Source organism: Entelurus aequoreus, linkage group LG06, assembly GCF_033978785.1.
Source record: "Entelurus aequoreus isolate RoL-2023_Sb linkage group LG06, RoL_Eaeq_v1.1, whole genome shotgun sequence".
NCBI lineage: Eukaryota > Metazoa > Chordata > Actinopteri > Syngnathiformes > Syngnathidae > Entelurus > Entelurus aequoreus.
Genome location: NC_084736.1, coordinates 64,001,204 through 64,021,204, shown reverse-complemented (window position 1 = coordinate 64,021,204; position 20,001 = coordinate 64,001,204). Strand labels below are relative to the sequence as shown.

The following is a 20,001-nucleotide window of genomic DNA, read 5'->3' as shown; positions in this document are numbered from 1 at the left end:
ATAGTGACGCCGGTGAGCTACGGTGTGTAGTGAAGCATGTTTAGCTATTGCTCGTCCTGCAGGGATGATACTTGTAAGAAACTTACTTTATTTGTCGCCATGGAGACCAGGATTAGTGATTTAGAAGTAGCTAAAACACTGCCGATGGCGGATGGACGTTAGCCGCTAGATAGCATGTCTTAAAGCACCTCTTCCTGAGGGCGTTTCAGGGTTATAACTTCACCTTTATCGTTAGTTTTTAAGCCAAAATGCGCCCATTCTCCCTTTTCTGTCTACGCACTGTGTCTGCTTGTAAGTACTCTGTGATTGTGTGCTGCTGAACATGCTCGTCTGCTCGTAAACCAGCAATGACACAACGTGACGACGACGCGGGTGCGAGGGGTTGTGGGACCGGTACTGTTCAGCGGCGGTATAGTACCGAATATGATTCATTAGTATCGCGGTACTATACTAATACCGGTATACCGTACAACTCTATCGTGGACATATACTTAAAACATTATAAACAGCTGTACCTCAGTGAAAACCTAATTACTTCTGTGACAGATTTCTTTCCTCAAATGGCTTGTATCTCAAATCAATGCCGCCTTCACGCTCACTTCTGTCCCTCCTATGGTTGGAAAACAAAGTTATGTCCATCTCTAGCTATAAGCCAATGATAGTGAGTAAGACTGGACGTTTTGGGCAGATCTTAAGGGATTCACTGTGGAATTTTCTACGTCAAAGGATGCCTGTAACTCAAATTGTTGATGGCAACTTAAAGGCCTACTGAAATGAGATTTTCTTATTTAAACGACGATAGCAGGTCCATTCTATGTGTCATACTTGATCATTTCGCGATTTTGCCTTATTTTTGCTGAAAGGATTTAGTAGAGAACATCGACAATAAAGTTCGCAACTTTTGGTCGCTGATAAAAAAGCCTTGCCTGTACCGGAAGTAGCGTGACGTCACAGGTTGTAGAGCTCCTCACATCTGCACATTGTTTACAATCATGGCCACCAGCAGCGAGAGCGATTCGGACTGAGAAAGCGATGATTACCCCATTAATTTGAGAGAGGATGAAAGATTTGTGGATGAGGAAAGTGAGAGTGAAGGATTAGAGGGCAGTGGAAGCGATTCAGATAGGGAAGATGCTGTGAGAGGCGGGTGGGACCTGATATTCAGCTGGGAATGACTAAAACTGTAAATAAACACAAGACATATATATACTCTATTAGCCACAACACAACCAGGCTTATATTTAATATGCCACAAATTAACGCATAACAAACACCTCCCCCCTCCTGTCCATATAAGCCGTCAATACAAATCAAACACCCGCACAACACACTCAATCCCACAGCCCAAAGTACCGTTCACCTCCGCAGAGTTCATACAGCACATATATTTCCCCAAAGTTACGTACGCGACATGCACATAGCGGCAGGCACGTACGGGCAAGCGATCAAATGTTTGGAAGCCGCAGCTGCGTACTCACGGTAGCGTGTATCCAACTCAAAGTCCTCCTGGTAAGAGGCTATGTTGTCCCAGTTCTCCACAGGCCAATGGTAAAGCTTGACTGTCATCGTTCGGGAATGTAAACAATGAAACACCGGCTACGACGTAGCCGCTACATGTTTGTGTTGCTGCAGCCGGCCGCTAATACACCGCTTCCCACCTACAGCTTTCTTCTTTGCTGTCTTCATTGTTCATTAAACAAATTGCAAAAGATTCACCAACACAGATGTCCAGAATACTGTGGAATTTTGCGATGAAAACAGACGACTTAATAGCTGGTCACAATGCTGTCTCAAAATGTCCGCTACAATCCGTGACGTCACGCGCACACGTCATCATACCGAGACGTTTTCAGCAGGATATTTCGCGGGAAATTTAAAATTGCACTTTACTAATCTAACCCGGCCGTATTGGCATGTGTTGCAATGTTAAGATTTCATCATTGATATATAAACTATCAGACTGCGTGGTCGGTAGTAGTGGGTTTCAGTAGGCCTTTAAAGCATAACAACTAACTGGGACACATCTCTTATCCCAAAACACTGCTAAGTCGGGGCACTCTTGAGTTGAGGTACCACTGTATTTTAAGATGTGTTCAACAAAACAATCGAGGTGTGCTAAATTAAATTTGCTAACTGTACTTTGAATTACACTGAATATGGAAGAGTAGTCAAATACAGTTAATAATAACACAAAAAATACCCATAGTGGGGGAACCACTATGAATCTTGGCTCCCAGGTGGTATATAATTAACAGCCAAGCACAGTCACACGAGTGTGTTCCTTTTAAGATATGTTGAGTTTCTTAACTGCGTCTCCCACACTTTTCCAGTCGAGATGTGACCTGGGGAGATTCTATCAGTGGCTCTCATTGATTTCAGGGCACATTTCGCCCTACCGCCATCTCTCCCTGCCTGGTTGAGTAAGCTTTCCTCTCTTCTTTAATGCTCGCCCAGAGAAATCTGCAGTGGCCATCGCAACAAAGTAGGGGGTCATGTTGACATTCCTCTGCATCACTAACCAGAATATTAATGTCCATGCTGCTTTAAAGGACAGCCATCACCTGCTGTATTTAAATTGGCTCATAAAGTCAATCAAAAAGCTCTCAATGCAGTATTGATTAACGCTGGGCAGACAGCAGAAACCAAATGTGACAGCCTTTTGTTCGCACACACCTCACTGCACGATACAAAATTGTCTGCAGTGTTTAATGCACCGAATTGCTTGAAGAATATTAAAAACTGATTGACCAAATAATTACCTTTTACTGTGTTAGTTCATGTTACATGTTCATGTCTCCAGCACAGTTTAATATAAAATGATCCAAAAATAATAAATAACTCCAGTTTATCCAACATTAAAAAATAACGACATGGCTCAGATGGTACAGCGGTTGTCCAGAAACTTGAGGGTCTCTGGTACCCAGCTTCCACTATTGTAGTTACTGCCATTGTGTCTTTGGGCAAGACACGTCACCCACCTTGTGGGTGGCACTCCCACTGATATGGGAGGGAATTTCTGATGCTACGCTATAATCTGTCTGATTTACAGTCTGTACATCAGATTGTTCATTAGTGTGTACTGTCCATAATAAAGGACATCATAAAAAACACACACAAACATTTTGGTCAATGAGAAAAAGCTACCACAACTGAAAAGGTTCTCTGTTCATCAATAGTCATAAATCACTTTTACACAGGGGTGTACATTATATTTAAAATCAGCTCTTAAAAATTCTACAAAGTTCTAAAAGGTTTTCATGTTTGTTAGTTTTCTTACAATAGTTTACAAGGTGTCTATTTTTTTAAGTATTAGTTCAGGCTCCATTTAAGCACTAGCACGTTTTTTAAACGACTGATTTGGTACCATATCGGTTAAAATGTAAACAAAACTAGGACTGCAACGATTAATTGATTAAATCAATAAATTCAACTACAAAAAAGCTTCAATATTAAATTATGTTGCTTTGATTAATTGTTTAATGTTTAATTCCGAAAAAGGAATGAAGGTTATGGCAAGCAGAAAAATTATTATTTCCACTAAAATCTGCATTGTGCCTTTAAGGTGTGTTTTATTCGATTACTGGATTAATCAAACAAACTCACCGATAGATTATTCCATCATACGATACTAAATTAATAAAATAATCTATAGCTGCAGTCCTAAACACTCTTGTTATTAATAAGTCAATAACTTCATTTTTTTTGTTAAATCAAATATTGAACGATGTCACACTTTTTTTATGATACAAACCAAAAACCCTCCATTCTAGAAGGTTTCCACTCTGGCTAGAGTTTCCCAAATGCTTAGTTTTCAAGGTCAAAAAACAATGTTTGCGTGTGGACAACAGACCAAAACGCTTAGGAAAAAATCTGTTTTTAAACAATCTGCATTTATGTGGACTTGATTGTGTGAGAGCATTGCGTCTACAGTTTATATATAGTTTATTCCTGTTTAGGATTTCATTGATATCCTTGGAAAATAAGATGGGGTTCGGCAAAAGTGACTTAGCTAAGCATACACACCACATATGAGGGTGTCATGTATTTCAAAATATTGTACACTTCTGTTTACTTTCCAATGTGGAATAACCAGGCCATGGCTCACTGAGTTGAGGCATATAAAAATGTACAATAAGACGCAAAGACTGTAAGTAGTGGTATGACTCACTGTGACTCGGTTACAGTTAAATGTACTGTGCTGCTGCATAGTGCATGCTAATTTAGCACCACAAACATGACATGACAAGACAAACGGCTCTGTGGCGTGATAAACTGACTAAACTTGATTTTTCAACATATGTTTTCTATTTTTGTTATCGGTCAAGGGACATTTTGTTCTTGGTTTTGATGCATGTTGTTGTAAAAATGATTTAGAGACTATCTGACAAATTACAGAGCATGATCCGGCTCAGGGCATCTTGTGTGTCCCAAACACAGGATAAAAATATGTTTCATACTCAAACGACGACAATGACAGTTATTGTCAAAGCTGTGTTTGCTTTTAGAATAAGCTTACACAGATCATTGTCGGATGTGTTAATCAATTTGACCGGTTGTCTTCCAACTTGGGGCACAACGATTTGTCGACATTGTTGACAAAAGTCAACGATAAAATTTGTCGTTAATCGTCTGTGACGTCAGCGCTCATATTTTTGAAAGTGGAAACATACTCGCCTGAGTCAGCGCGATCAGAGTTCTGGTGAGACATTGGAATTCATTTACTCCTTGCATGTGTGCATGTATCTAACTTCCCAGAGCTTGCATCCCTTTTAAATGAATATTTCATGTGAGTATAATCGTTACACTAAATAGCACTATTTTTGTATTTTGTCATTTAATATATGTTTCATACTACACATGATAAAATATGAGATTCATTAGCTTAGGGGGGTTTTTTTGCTGGTAAACTGAAAGCAATCCCAGCATGCCTTGCAACACTTGAATTCTGGTATCGTCACATGAAACCTTAACCTAAAAAGTCATACATTGTATTGTTTTATAGTCTGTAGTATAAAACATGTATACCATATGACAAAATACACAAATAAAGTCTTATGTAGTTTACAATATTATTCATGTAACAGACTCTTAAAAGGAATGCGTGCACTGGGATGCGCAATTACTTTCCTTGAATTCTAATAATAATGGATTACATTTACATAACGCTTTTCTAGACACTCAGAGCACTTTACAGTAAGAACTGAGAACCCATCTTTCATTCACTCCACATTCAAACATGATGGTGGCCAATGGCTGCCAAATTGCACCTATGTCCCCTCCGACCACCACCAAACATTCATTCACATTCATACACCACGCTCATGAGTTTAAATGGGGGGCATGTCTCGAAACAACACCGTCCAGCATAAGGAAAAATTATTGGAAACTCCAGACAGCCATGACATTATGTTCTTTACAAGTGTATGGAAACGTTTGACCACGACTGTATGCTTGTGTACAGGTTTCTGTGTACAGATATGATATTTTAAGGACGTATTTGAGTTTAAAATTATATCAATGCTATTATTTATATTATTTTTGCAGTCCAAAGACAACCTAACTAAAGAGAAACAAGTATAATAGTTTTTATTTATTTTTGTAGGAGTCTAATGAGCAACTCAGTTCATAAATAAATATATCTAAATAAAGTAGTCATCTTTATTGTTAGTACATGCCAAAGAATATCTCAAGCTTAATTTAAAAGCCCAGCCACTCAATGCTTCATAATTTGATTAGTGAACTAATTGTTAAAATGGTTGACAATTAAAGTAGTTGTTAGTTGCAGCCATACTTGCCAACCTTGAGACCTACGAATTCGTGAGATGAGGGGGGGTTTGCTGGTAGCGGGGGGTGTATATTGTAGCATCCCGGAACAGTTAGCACTGCAAGGGGTTCTGGGTATTTATTCTATTGTGTTTATGTTGTGTTATGGTGCGGATGTTCTCCCGAAATGTGTTTGTCATTCTTGTTTGGTGTGGGTTCACAGTGTGGCGCATATTTGTAACAGTGTTAAAGTTGTTTATACGGCCACCCAGGTGGGACCTGTATGGCTGTTGATCAAGTATGCCTTGTGTGTGTGAAAAGCCGCATGTATTATGTGACTGGGCCGGAACGCTGTTTGTATGGAGGAAAAGCGGACGTGACGACAGGTTGCAGAAGACGCTAAAGGCAGTGCCTTTAAGGCACGCCCCCAATATTGTTGTCCGGGTGGAATTCGGGAGAATGGTTGCACCGGGAGATTTTCGGAAGGGGCACTGAAATTCGGGAGTCTCCCGGGAGAATCGGGAGTGTTGGCAAGTATGGTTGCAGCCCTAATGCCCACACCCCACTTACCTGCACCAGAAGTGTGTCTGTTACGTGTCTTTCATTGAAATCATCATATATTTTTTGAGACACATTCAACGTGCCTCTTTATAATGTGTAACTTCCCAAAATCACAAGTCCTTCCTCACGCAAATTTCTCATTTCCAACAACCAGCTGCCACCTCTGACATGTGTGCATCTCATCTCCGACACGTTAATTCCCAATCGCCGCACAAAAAACAGCTTTCCTTCCTAAAGAAAATGAACAAAAACGACTTACTCGGCGTATTCCTGCAGTTTACAATAGGTAGAGTTACTGTTGTAACATTCAAAGATGGCGCTCATACGGCTTACATGACACTTCCTTCGGCGAGGAAGGGTTTTGTGTCCTCAAAGGGGGTCCCACGGATGACTCCGGCAGACATGCCGCACAGCTGTAGAATTCATTAGAGAGCACGCTCGCACGGCGTTGGCTTTCTCTGCTGACAACGCTACATTAAAGAGTTTCGTATCGCCGCTCGTCTTACAGGCTGAGATCATCCACGTTAACGACGACGCTTGATGTGAAACTAACAGCAGACCCTTAATTGGTTTGTGAGTTGAAACACATGGAGTCAACAATCATCACCTACGATCCATCACCCTGGTAAAAGTCACACAATGCATCATTAAATGCGAGATCATCTGCCGCGTGTCTAAACATAAAGAATCATTATTTCAAAAATGCTGATAAGATGATAAAAAAGTCATGTTTTTGTGGAGCATTTTCCTAAAAAGCAATATACTGTCAAGGCCCAGCAGCTGCTGCTGCTGCTGCTTCTTGTCAGACAAGCGCCCCCTGTTGGTAAAAATCCAAAACAGCCATTTTCAGTTTTTTTGTTGATACACCCCAGATGATTTGAAAGTAGTTTCCATTGTGTAATACAATACAGCAAGGTTATTGAGTGTGAACAACTGCAGGGGGGGAAAAAAAGAGTTTGTACACAAACACACGTTAAACTCTTGAAAATGCAATGAAAAAAGTGAAAAGGTGAGTTGATCACTGTTAAATATGTTGTGTTATTTTTTTATATAGCTTAATGTTCTAGGAACTTTGCACATCTGCTTACTCTCTGTCAAACTGCTTCTATATAAAGAAACACTTTATCATTCTTCTAATGGAGGATTGTACACAAACTACAGTGGTTACAGTATAGCACTAAATGACATCATTACGTGTCATTTTTTTGCAACTTATGTGGAAGAAAAACTCACCTTCTTCCGGGGCTGCCATTTCATCATATTTGTCAAGCAAAATGGACCAGCATTAAGATGTTATAGGAGAATGGAATGTCATGCTGCTGCCACTTCACATGTCCTCCAAGGGCCGACGCATGCTGACATGTGCCAGGCTCAGTTTTGCGGCAATTTTTTTTTTCCTGGAGGTAGACAGTGCAGTCACGCGGGTTAAATCCACTCGGGGAAGAAATCACAGCCACGGTGTCCGAGCGCGGAGGCTTGCGTGCGTAAATCCCGCTATGGACGCGCGGTTCGGTGCCTCCGGATCCAAACCGGAATAATGTTAACTTTAAAACCCCCCAAAAAAAACAAAAAAACGTTCCTTAAGTCCAGATGTTGCTTTTGATTACAAATCTCTCTTTTTTTTCACCTCCAGTGTCGAAGACACACTTTTTCCCCGTAGTTAAAAAAAAAGAAGAAAAAAAAGAGTCCGACTAAGACAGGACTGAAGGAGAGACTATTTTCAAGGGGGAGGAGGGGACAAGCAGCAAAAAATTTTTTTAAAAAAATCCCTGGAATTTGCGAGGAGCTGGGAGGATAAACTGATTCGTGCAAGAGCAACAAACTGGACTGGAGCTTTTTTCTGATGACTTCCTTCCCTTCGCTCTTTACTCACTGAGCAGGCAGGAGCAGCAGGGTCATAGTGCCGCCGTGTTCGCAGACAGGGTGTGTGTTGGTGTGTGAAGTAGGTTGTTGCAGGGGTGCCCAAAATCCAACCGGCGGGAAGTCCCGAGTAATTTTTATTCATTTTTAATTATGAATGCAGCTGAGATAGGCTAAAGCACCCCCCGCGACCCCGAATTGATTAACGTGGACCCCAAATTAAACAAGTTGAAAAACGTATTCGGGTGTTACCATTCAGAATAGAATAGAATAGACTTTATTGTCATTATATTTGCATATAACGAGATTAAAGGCCTACTGAAATGATTTTTTTTAATTTAAACGGGGATAGCAGATCCATTCTATGTGTCATACTTGATCATTTCGCGATATTGCCATATTTTTGCTGAAAGGATTTAGTAGAAAACATCGACGATAAAGTTCGCAACTTTTGGTCGCTGATAAAAAAAAGCCTTGCCTGTACAGGAAGTAGCGTGACGTCACAGGTTGAAGGGCTCCTCACATTTCCCCATTGTTTACACCAGCAGCGAGAGCGATTCGGACCGAGAAAGCGACGATTACCCCATTAATTTGAGCGAGGATGAAAGATTCGTGGATGAGGAATGTGAGAGTGAAGGACTAGAGTGCAGTGCAGGACGTATCTTTTTTCGCTCTGACCGTAACATAGGTAAAAGGGCTCATTGGATTCCACACTTTCTCATTTTTCTATTGTGGATCACGGATTTGTATTTTAAACCACCTCGGATACTATATCCTCTTGAAATTGAGAGTCGAGAATGCGAAATGGACATTCACAGTGACCTTTATCTCCACGACAATACATCGGTGAAGCACCTTAGCTCCGGAGCTAACGTGATAGCATCGTGCTTAAATGCAGATAGAAACAAAAGAAATAAGCCCCTGACTGGAAGGATAGACAGCAGATGAACAATACTACTATCAGGAGACACCGAACCAAACACTGGACCTGTAACCACACGGTTAATGCTGTGCCGCCTGTCGAAGCCTAGCAATGCTGTTGCTAACGACGCCATTGAAGCTAACTTAGCTACGGGATCTCATCAGAGCTATGATAAAAACATTAGCGCTCCACCTACGCCAGCCCTCATCTGCTCATCAACACCCGTGCTCACCTGCGTTCCAGCGATCGACAGCGCGACGAAGGACTTCACCCGATCATCGATGCGGTCGGCGGCTAGCGTCGGATAGCGCGTCTGCTATCCAACTCAAAGTCCTCCTAGTTGTGTTGCTGTAGTCCGCCGCTAATACACCTATCCCACCTAAAGCTTTCTTCTTTGCAGTCTTCATTGTTCATTAAACAAATTGCAAAAGATTCACCAACACAGATGTCCAGAATACTGTGGAATTTTGCGATGAAAACAGAGCTGTTTGTATTGTGATACAATGTGACCAAATACTTCCGTTTCAACCATTGACGTCACGCGCAAACGTCATCATACATAGACGTTTTCAACCGGAAGTTCCCCGGGAAATTTAAAATTGCACTTTATAAGTTAACCCGGCCGTATTGGCATGTGTTGCAATGTTAAGATTTCATCATTGATATATAAACTATTAGACTGCTTGGTCGGTAGTAGTGGGTTTCAGTAGGCCTTTAAGGACTCCAACTTAAGGTGCGGTAGTGGGAACAAATATGGGGTAAAAATAAATTACACAAGAGGTATATAAAGAAAAAAAACAACTAACAATTGAAATAAACAGACTACTATCCAATAAAAATAATAAGCAATCCTGTACAATATACAAAACACTATAGAAATACAAAATACTGTACAATATACAGTACAACACAAGAGTACCGGAGTAAAAAATAACAATCAGTGTCGGATGTATTGCACTCGAAGGGTAATATTGCACAGTAGGGTATTAGGGTAGGATATTGTATAGGGGTGAATTATTATTATAAGTTAGAGTTCAGGATGGTGACAGCTCTGGGAAAGAAGCTGTCTCTGAGCCTGTTTGTTTTGGCTCTGATGCACCTGTAACGCCTGCCCGATGGTAGCAGGTGGAACAGGTGGAAGCCAGGGTGTGTGCTGTCCTTAGTGATGCTTTTTGCTCTGTTGAGACAGTGGGAGTTGTGTAAATCCTTCATGGAAGGGAGAAGGCAGCCGATGACTTTATGACCCTCGGAATTGCCTGTTTGTCTGCTTCAGTGGAGCTGGCGTACCACACTGTTATGCAGTACGTCAGCAGGCTTTGGTGGTCAATTGTACGGAATATGTACTGTACTGTGCAATCTACTAATAAAGGTTTCAATCAATCAATCAATCAAAGGGACAAGCGGTAGAAAATGGATGGATGGATATTCTTTTTTTAAATGTAAATGGGTTACACTTTGTGGGGAGGCGTGGCCGGCAGACCGACAGCGAGGCGGGGCACGCCGGGGCCGACTCCGAGATGGCGGCGAGCAGGCGTGGCCGGCGGACCAGCGGCGCCGTAATGAATGTCAGGTGCATGGATCGCCCACCTGGGCACAATTATATAATCTCCTCTCAGTGTGTAAAAGGGGGGCAGCCGTGAACGACGAGGCAGAAGAAGCAGAGGCAAAACGAACACGTGCAGAGCGAGAGCGACGGAGACGGAGAGCGAGAGACAGACGAACACGCGGTGCTGAAAAGCAAGCGGAAGAGCGAGCAGGTGGAGCCGTAGCTGAAAAGCGACCCGGCGAAAGAAGACGTAGATTTATTGAAATAATAAAGAAAAGTCACAACCTGCTCGACGTTATGTCCCTATTTGGTGGTCAGTGGAACCCGGACGGTGAGAGACTGTCACACACTTGTATAGCACTTTTCTACCTTCAAGGTACTCTAAGCGCTTTGACACTATTCCCACATTCACCCATTCACACACTGAATGGGTTTTTATCAGCGACCAAAAGTTGCGAACTTTATCGTCGATGTTCTCTACTAAATCCTTTCAGCAAAAATATGTCAATATGGCGAAATGATCAATTATGACACACAGAATGGATCTGCTTTCTCCGTTTAAATATAAAAAAAATAATTTCAGTAGGCCTTTAAAGTGACCTAAGAAGAAGGGTTAGTATCAATTGACCACTTGATGGAAATAGACTGGCTCTAGAGTTGCTGCTAAATCTTGTTAAGAAGTGATATCATTGTGCCAAAAAGTACGAAAATCAGTCTGGACCTCAGTTTAAAGATAATATATGTTCATCTTAAGGGGAACCTCACATCGTCTCTAAAACAGCTGTGTTGCTACATTGCAAAGCATAAAAAAGTTATTCTGTCCAAATGCCCAAGGAGAGCGGTTAGCCCCCCTGAGGACGACATGGAAGAAATTAAGAAATCTCTTGAGTTCTTGTCGGCTGAGATCGCAACAATTGCTGAACAGCAAAAGAAAATTGTGGATCTGATGGGTGACATTCAATCACTCCAAAGACTGAACACGGAGAAAGACAAAGCTATAAAAGTTTTGGAATGTCGCGTGGCCGACTTGGAGCAGTACTCCCGCATGAACAACGTGATCGTCAGCGGACTGAAGACCAAACATCGGTCATACGCCAGTGTGGCAGCCCGGGAGAACGGTCCCGTCTTCATCATGGTTTCATACAACCTTAAACTACCCGGCAAAGGCCTACTGATAGCTCACTTGAATATCTGTAGCTTAAGAAATAAAATCCCTGATTTATGTATGATAATGAAGTCTAATGATATACACATTATGGCAATATCTGAAACCCATCTTGACTCCTCTTTTGAGGATGTTGAATTAGCTGTAGACGGATACACCATTTTTAGGAATGATAGAACAAGATATGGTGGAGGTGTAGCTGTGTATGTGCAGAGTCACATTCCTGTGAAAGTAAGACATGATTTAATGTTGGCTGATATTGAGGCCCTGTGGATCCAGGTTCACCTGCCACAGACCAAACCCATACTGGTTGGGTGCTGCTATAGACCACCTAGTGCCGATATAAAATACCTGGATTTAATATGCAAGATGTTGGATAAATCTAGTGATGAGAACAGAGAGATATATTTTACTGGGGACACAAACATTGATTGGTCCGCTATGTGCCCGCTGAAAAAGAAACGTATTGCTGTAACTAATGCCTGTAACCTCACACAGACCATTACACTACCAACCAGATCAACTATAAATAGAAATGGGCTAAAGTCATCCAAATGCATTGACCACCTATTCACTAATGTTCCTGATAAATGCACTAAAACAGTATCAATAGCTCTTGGCTTTACGGACCACAACTTAATTGCAATAAGGAGGAAGACCAAGCTCTCCAAAGCTCCTAGTGTAACAATACATAAAAGGTCTTATAAATATTTTAATGAAGTAAAATTTATAGATGATGTGAAACATGTTAACTGGGAAACTGTGTGTCTTGAGGAGGATCCTGAAGCTGCTTTGAGCACATTCATGAAGTTATTTTTGCAGATTGCAGATAAGCATGCTCCTGTCAGGAAAACAACTGTCAAGGCAAATGGCGCCCCCTGGTTAGGGAATGAGCTCAAAGCACTTATGAAGCAACGTAACCAGGCTAAAAAGTTGGCAGACTCTTCTGGTCTACTTTCTGATGCGATGATCTATCGTAAATTAAGAAATCGTGTAACTAAAATAAGTAGAGGTAATAAAAGGGTATATTATCAGACAAAGATCTATGACTTTAGACATGATGGTAAACAATTGTGGAAAATTTTAAATCAAATAATGGGAAGATCAGCATCATGGAAAACAAATTCGTATATAGAAGTTGATGGAGCTTACCTGACTAAGCCAATGGAAATTGCTACATATTTTAATAATTACTTCACAAACAAGGTGGAAAATCTGAGAGTGAATATGACGCCTTCTGATGGCTCCTCCTCATGCACATTAATTGAAAAGCACATAATGAAGGGTAAAAACTGCAGGTTCGATTTTGTACCAGTTAGTAGTTCTGATATTGAGAAATTGTTGTTATCACTGCCATCTGATAAACCTGCTGGGACGGACATGTTAGATGGCAAATTGTTAAGAATTGCGGCATGCCATGTATCAACTCCGATTTGTCATATATTTAATAAATCATTAAGATATGGAGTCTGTCCTGGGGTTTGGAAGGAGGCTAAGGTCATCCCTCTACCTAAGGACAAAAATAAAGATTTTACTGGTAAAAACAGTAGACCAATAAGCATACTTCCTGTTCTTAGTAAATTGATGGAAAAAGTAGTTTTCAAACAAATTCAAGATTACTTTACCTACAACAAACTGATGTCGTGTTCCCAGCATGCTTATAGGCAAGGTCACTCAACATCTACTGCTTTAGCTCAGCTGACTGATGACTGGCTGTCACAAATGGATGTCAAGAAGATGGTTGGTACTATCCTGATTGACTTTAGTGCAGCATTCGATGTCATAGATCACAACATAATGATCTCCAAACTGAGAAAATATGGTTTTAATAGTATGTCACTTTCTTGGATGTTGAGCTATCTATCAGGAAGATCACAGAGAGTGTGTTTTAATGGTAGCCTATCTGAACGCAAGTACAATTACTGCGGCGAGCCTCAAGGAAGCTGCTTAGGTCCTTTACTTTTTATTATTTTTACTAATGATCTTCCCTGTGTTACAACAAACACCAATATGGTTATGTATGCAGATGATACAACTCTATACAGTACTGCCTCTACCTTAAATGACCTACAAAATAACTTAAATCAGGACCTGGAGAGAGTGTCACTCTGGGTAAATGATAGTAAACTTGTTGTGAATATTGACAAAACAAAAAGCATTCTTTTTGGATCCAGGCATATACTTGTTGATGACCCACAGCTTCATATTTCAATGTCAGACATACCTATTAAGCAGGTCAAAAAAGCAAAACTGCTTGGTGTGCTATTAGACAGTCAACTGTCATGGTCCGATCATATTGATGGTATTTCAATGAAAATGGGAAGAGGTCTAGCCATGGTCAGGAAGTGCTCCACCTTCTTGACATCATCAACAATGGCTCAAGTGATACAGTCCTTGGTTTTCTGTCATCTTCATTACTGTCCTATAGTATGGTCCGCTACGACTAAGTCTGACCTGAACAAACTGCAATTTGTACAGAACAGAGCGGCTAGACTGGTACTTAAATGTTCTTTGCGCACTAATATTTCATATATGCATTCACGCCTGTCCTGGTTGTCTGTTGAACAAAAGATGCATTGTAGTCTCCTAATGTTCTTTCGAACTATCATTTTAGATCAATCACCAGATTACTTTTACAAACAGTTTTTAAAATCAACTAACACACATATTCATGACACTAGGAATGCCAGCAATGGCTATTTGACACTTCCTGCTCCCAGGACCAATTTCCTCAAACATACAGTCATGTATAGATGTACATCATTCTGGAATGGGTTGCCACCTCACATTAATCTCTCACAAAGTAAATTGTCATTCAAGACAGCTTTAAAGATACACCTTTTGCAGCTGCCCACATGACGTGAATTTTAATACTGGTTTTAACTAGCTTTTTATCTTATGTTGTATTTTTCCATTGTATAATGTCTGGTAATGCATGTATTCTTTGTATTTAAATTTTGTATGCTCCTATATGGACCCCAGGAAGACTAGCAGTCGCCTTGGCGTCAGCTAATGGGGATCCATTCAATAAACAATAAACAATAAACAATACAAATCCGGGCATGGTAAAAATACGCAGCATTTCTAGAACTTTTGAGAGAAAAATTGTTTGAGATGTGAATAAGAAACCATGGATCTGATCTCTTTAGTCTCATTTTATAGTCCAACAAAAAAGCCATTGCTCTCACAGCGGCATGTCATAGTTGACTTAAGTTTGTTTGCCAGAGAAAATCTAAAACATGAGGATGATTTTCGGGAATTGTTTTTTGGTGTTATACAATTGAATTTGGGGTGCAAATCGGTTATTATTATCATTATAAGGCTCGGTTCAGTTTCTTCCACTCGCCTCAGGTCAGACTCTGGCTTGTACATGTACAGCTGGATGCTAAAATCCTCTGCTGTTGCCATTTCTAATAAAAAGTAGTTATGACTTGTGGTATTTTTTCTGTAACATGCGAGAGCGTATCTCAAACACTAAAAACAAGGCTGACGGGGCGCAGACCAGTCTCATGTAGCTGTAGGCTTGAAGATTGTCTGTAAGGTCAAATGTATACAAAAGTTTGACCAAAACCACCATTACATGTTATGTTGACCTCAAAGAAGTGTTTTGAATAAGGTTTCTTTTAACAACGATACGATTCAATTCGATATTTGTAGTTGCTTATACGATTCAGGGACAATCTAATTTTTTTTTTTAACGATACAATCCGTAATAATTCAGTGAGTTGAAATCGAGTCAGTAACTTTTAGCAAAAATAATCAAGCAGTGTGATTGTGAAATGAATAGTGCATACTGGACACTGCAGGTGAAGTTTCCTATATTCCTAATTAGGGTTGCAAAATTCCGGGAATATTCAAAGTTGGAAACTTTCCACGGGAATTAACGGGAATATATGGGAATTAACGGGAATTAACAGGAATTAATGGGAAATTAATGGGAATAAACATTGAATGCAACATGCTAGATCTTGCGGCATGATTATTAGCTAAAAATGATAAATGATGAATGGGTTATACTTGTATAGCGCTTTTCTACCTTCAAGGTACTCAAAGCGCTTTGACAGTATTTCCACATTTACCCATTCACACACACATTCACACACTGATAAACAAATGAACTGATGATAAAACAACTTCATTTAATGCAAATTCAGTAGAATTTCAACCCTGCACATTTTCTCTATGTTAAATCCCATCATTTATGCTTACGTTAGTGTTCCGAATTTACCTTTTTTGTGATCTGTAAAGTTCATCTAGCAAATACTAAATCAAAACGTGTAGATTCCTCTGCCTTCTGTTCTGCTAGCCATTCTGTTGTCATACAAGAATGTAGGTTATAGTTTGATTTAGCATGCTGATTGAGTGTTCATTTATTCATCTAGCCTATTTATATTCATTTGTCCATCAGTAAAATATTTTTAAAAACTACTCCAATTGTTTAGCTGACTATTTATATCCGTGTGCGGCATTGCATTAGTGTTTTACAAGAATAAATAAATACAAACAGAATAATGCCACGTACACCATCTGATGTGTAGAGACATTTCACCCCAACCAATGTAGGCGGAAAGGCTGTGTACATTTGCAAATACTGTGCAAAGAGCTACGTCAAAAAGGCCACAAAGATGCAGTAGCATATAGACAAGTGCCCAATAATATATAATTATTGTAATTCCCCATTAATTCCCATTTATTCCCATTAATTCCCATGGACGGTGTCTAACTTTCAATAATCAGAAAATGGTCAATATTTCCAAACTTCCCGAGCTTAATTTACCGGAAACTTTCCACCCCTTTGTAACCCTATTCCTAATATTTCCTGTAAGAGAATTAGATATAAATAAATGATGGATACAAACAAGCAAGTAAACAACAATTAATGGCAAATGCATTCGTATCTTATTTAAATAAAGTGTAACCAACACTTTAGGTTGAATTAACAAGAGGAAACCTTTTCTACTCACATTTTTAATAGTCATGCAATCTTCAATAAAACTACAGTAACCAACATTTTAACATTAGATTTACCTGCTAAATAAAGTTCCCCGGACCCGGCCATACAGTATCTGTTCTCGGGCCTGGCGCCACTGAACAAAGACAGCATCCCAGGTGTGCTGAAGCATGTATGCCCCCCTCATTCCTGTTGATGGTGTTGGCCCCTCGCTTCCCAATATCCATATCCTCCTTAACCCGTCTCTTGTATTTGTTTCTTATGAAATGATTTTTCCTTGGCAGTTAGTTGTTGCGTTCCGAAAGTCGATGTTTCACCATAACTGGCTTCACTGTCACTTCCATACGCCTCGTCTTTTGTGGTTTAAAGTTGTGTTGCACCTATATACTATTGTGTTGTGTCGTTTGTATTTGTTGTGGCTTTTGCAATCGTACTGTAGCTGAAAGTTTTTGTGTTGTAATTTATGATATTGTCTTGTGGCAAACAGAGTTAACGTTTAACGTCCTTATTTTTAAAAGTGCTGAACTTTATATAAGGTCTGCCGTTCTTAAATCCAATGTTTCCCTTTTCCTTGCATCGATAAAATCCATTGATTCCTTTTTAAAACAATCATGGATCAATACCTATCTTCTGGAAGGCAAACTTGCCGAGCACAGATCGATATACTTGAAATTTAGGAATATCAATTGAGATGTCGACTAATCGTTACACCAGTAGTTCTAAATGTAGATTAAAAATAATAATGTGACCTAAGGTTGCGCATTATAGATAGATATACAGTATAGATTATATAAATTTGGCCAATGATAGAGCTTTATTTACACATGTGTCAAACACAAGACGCATAGGCGAGATCTGGCCCGCCGTATAATTTCTCTGGCCCACGAAAGCCCGGAAAAATGTGCACCAATACATCATCTTTATGGGAAAATGTATTTGTTTCTTCAGGTTTGATAGAAAAATGCACTGCAAACAATCATGGAGGTCCTTGACCCCTCGGGGGTCAACAGGGGGGGCGAAAACCTTTTGATTTACTTAAATTGTTTTAATATATAATTTTATATTCCCTGTGCAAATATTTTTAAATGTACATTAACATTGATCCAACACACTATAGAGTAGAGACATGACAATACCTTTGCAGGTTTGAAATAAAATAAATAAATAAAGAATTACACAGTATTATTGTATTTATAGTAGCATAAAAGATAGCAAGCAATTAACGCTTATGTTTCCAGCTAGCGATTAGTGCTGTACTGTATTCTTTAAATATGTTTCAATTGCACAATAACAAGGCAGTTTAATTTAAAACACACTTTAATACAGGATCTATAAGTGGACTTGAAGTGGGTGTGGCATGGATGATTGTTTGGCGCCCAATAAAAGACTTGATGGAGGATTCTTCAAAAGCAAGGCTTCAGTCAGCAGATGTTAAAGCAGCATAAATCTACTGGAGCCTATCCCAGTGCACCTTGACACTGGACAGGTGAAATGACAAACAGGTGTGTGCATCAGTCGCGGGGGGGGGGGGCGAAAACCTTTTGATTTACTTAAATAGTTTTAATATATAATTTTATATTCCCTGTGCAAATATTTTTAAATGTACATTAACATTGATCCAACACACTATAGAGTAGAGACATGACAATACCTTTGCAGGTTTGAAATTTAAAAAAAAAAAATAAAGAATTACACAGTATTACTGTATTTATAGTAGCATAAAAGATAGCAAGCAATTAACGCTTATGTTTCCAGCTAGCGATTTGTGCTGTACTGTATTCTTTAAATATGTTACAATTGCACAATAACAAGGCAGTTTAATGTGGAAGGAGTAGTCGCCAGAAAAAAAGGTCAAAAAAGGGTTTGAAAAAAAGGGAATTGTGGGAATTCCTGGAATTTTTGTGAACTTGTAAAAATGTTAGTTAGAATTTCCAGAATGAGTGGAATATGTTGAAGGTGGAATGGTTTGGATCAGTTGAAAAATGTGGAAATGGTGGAAGTTTGAAAAACGACCAATTCATTTTGAATGGGAAAAATGTCCCGGAAAACCTGGAATTCTGGGAAATATTGGAATTCTTGAAATTTGTCAAGGGAAAGCCCACAATTCCCGAATAGGTTGAACAGTTTGAAGTTAGAAACAATTTGAATCAGGTGAAACATGTGGAAGGTAGAGCGCGTCAAAATCTGGAGAAGAAGAAAAATAAGTTGAAAAAACCATGTGTGAATGCTTTGGAATGTTCCTAGTCCCTAAACCAACTTGTTTTTTTGTCAATCAATCAATCAATCAATCAATGTTTATTTATATAGCCCTAAATCACAAAAGTCTCAAAGGGCTGCACAAGCCACAACGACATCCTCGGCACAGAGCCCACACAAGGGACGTCAATGTGAATGACTATGAGAAACCTTGGGGAGGATCGCATATGTGGGTAACCCCCCCTCTAAGTACAGTCCCTAGTGGATCCAACATAACAGTGAGAGTCCAGTCCATAGTGGGGCCAGCAGGAGACCATCCTGAGCGGAGACAGGTCAGTAGCGCAGAGACGTCCCCAACCGATTCACAGGCGAGCGGTCCACCCCGGGTCCCAATACAAGGCAGTGTATTAGCGGTGGACTACAGCAACACAACCAGGAGGACTTTGAGATGGATAGCAGACGCGCTAGCCGCCGACCTCACCTTGACTTCCTCCGTCTCCGGGCCGCCGACCGCATCTATGATCGGGTGAAGTCCTTCGTCGCTCCGTCGATCGCTGGAACGCAGGTGAGCACGGGTGTTGATGAGCAGATGAGGGCTGGCGTAGGTGGATAGCTAATGTTTTTAGCATAGCTCTGTGAGGTCCCGTTGCTAAGTTAGCTTCAATGGCGTCGTTAGCAACAGCATTGTTAAGCTTCGCCAGCCTGGAAAGCATTAACCGTGTAGTTACATGTCCATGGTTTAATAGTATTGTTGATTTTCTGTCTATCCTTCCAGTAAGGGGTTTATTTATTTTGTTTCTATCTGCATTTAAGCCCGATACTATCACGTGAGCTCCGTAGCTAAAGAGCTTTGCCGATGTATTGTCGTGGAGATAAAAGTCACTGTGAATGTCCATTTCACATTCTCGACTCTCATTTTCAAGAGGATATAGTATCCGAGGTGGTTTAAAATACAAATCCGTGATCCACAATAGAAAAAGGAGAAAGTGTGGAATCCAATGAACCCTTGTACCTAAGTTACGGTCAGATCGAAAAAA

The 20,001-nt window shown here is 40.1% G+C and overlaps 1 protein-coding gene across 3 annotated transcripts in view; it reads right to left on the bottom strand.

The window, feature by feature from the left end:
• Positions 1-20,001, bottom strand: part of LOC133652447 (tetratricopeptide repeat protein 28-like) — a 605,917-nt gene that overhangs the window by 391,650 nt on the left and 194,266 nt on the right. The window contains exon 1 of one of the 3 annotated variants that reach the window (XM_062051211.1): positions 7,558-8,122. The exons of the other annotated variants lie outside the window; for them this stretch is intronic. Coding sequence (XP_061907195.1) covers positions 7,558-7,584 — 27 coding nt within the window. The 5' untranslated portion in view covers positions 7,585-8,122. Of the gene's footprint in view, positions 1-7,557; positions 8,123-20,001 lie in introns of those variants that run through there. 3 annotated transcript variants of the gene reach the window in all.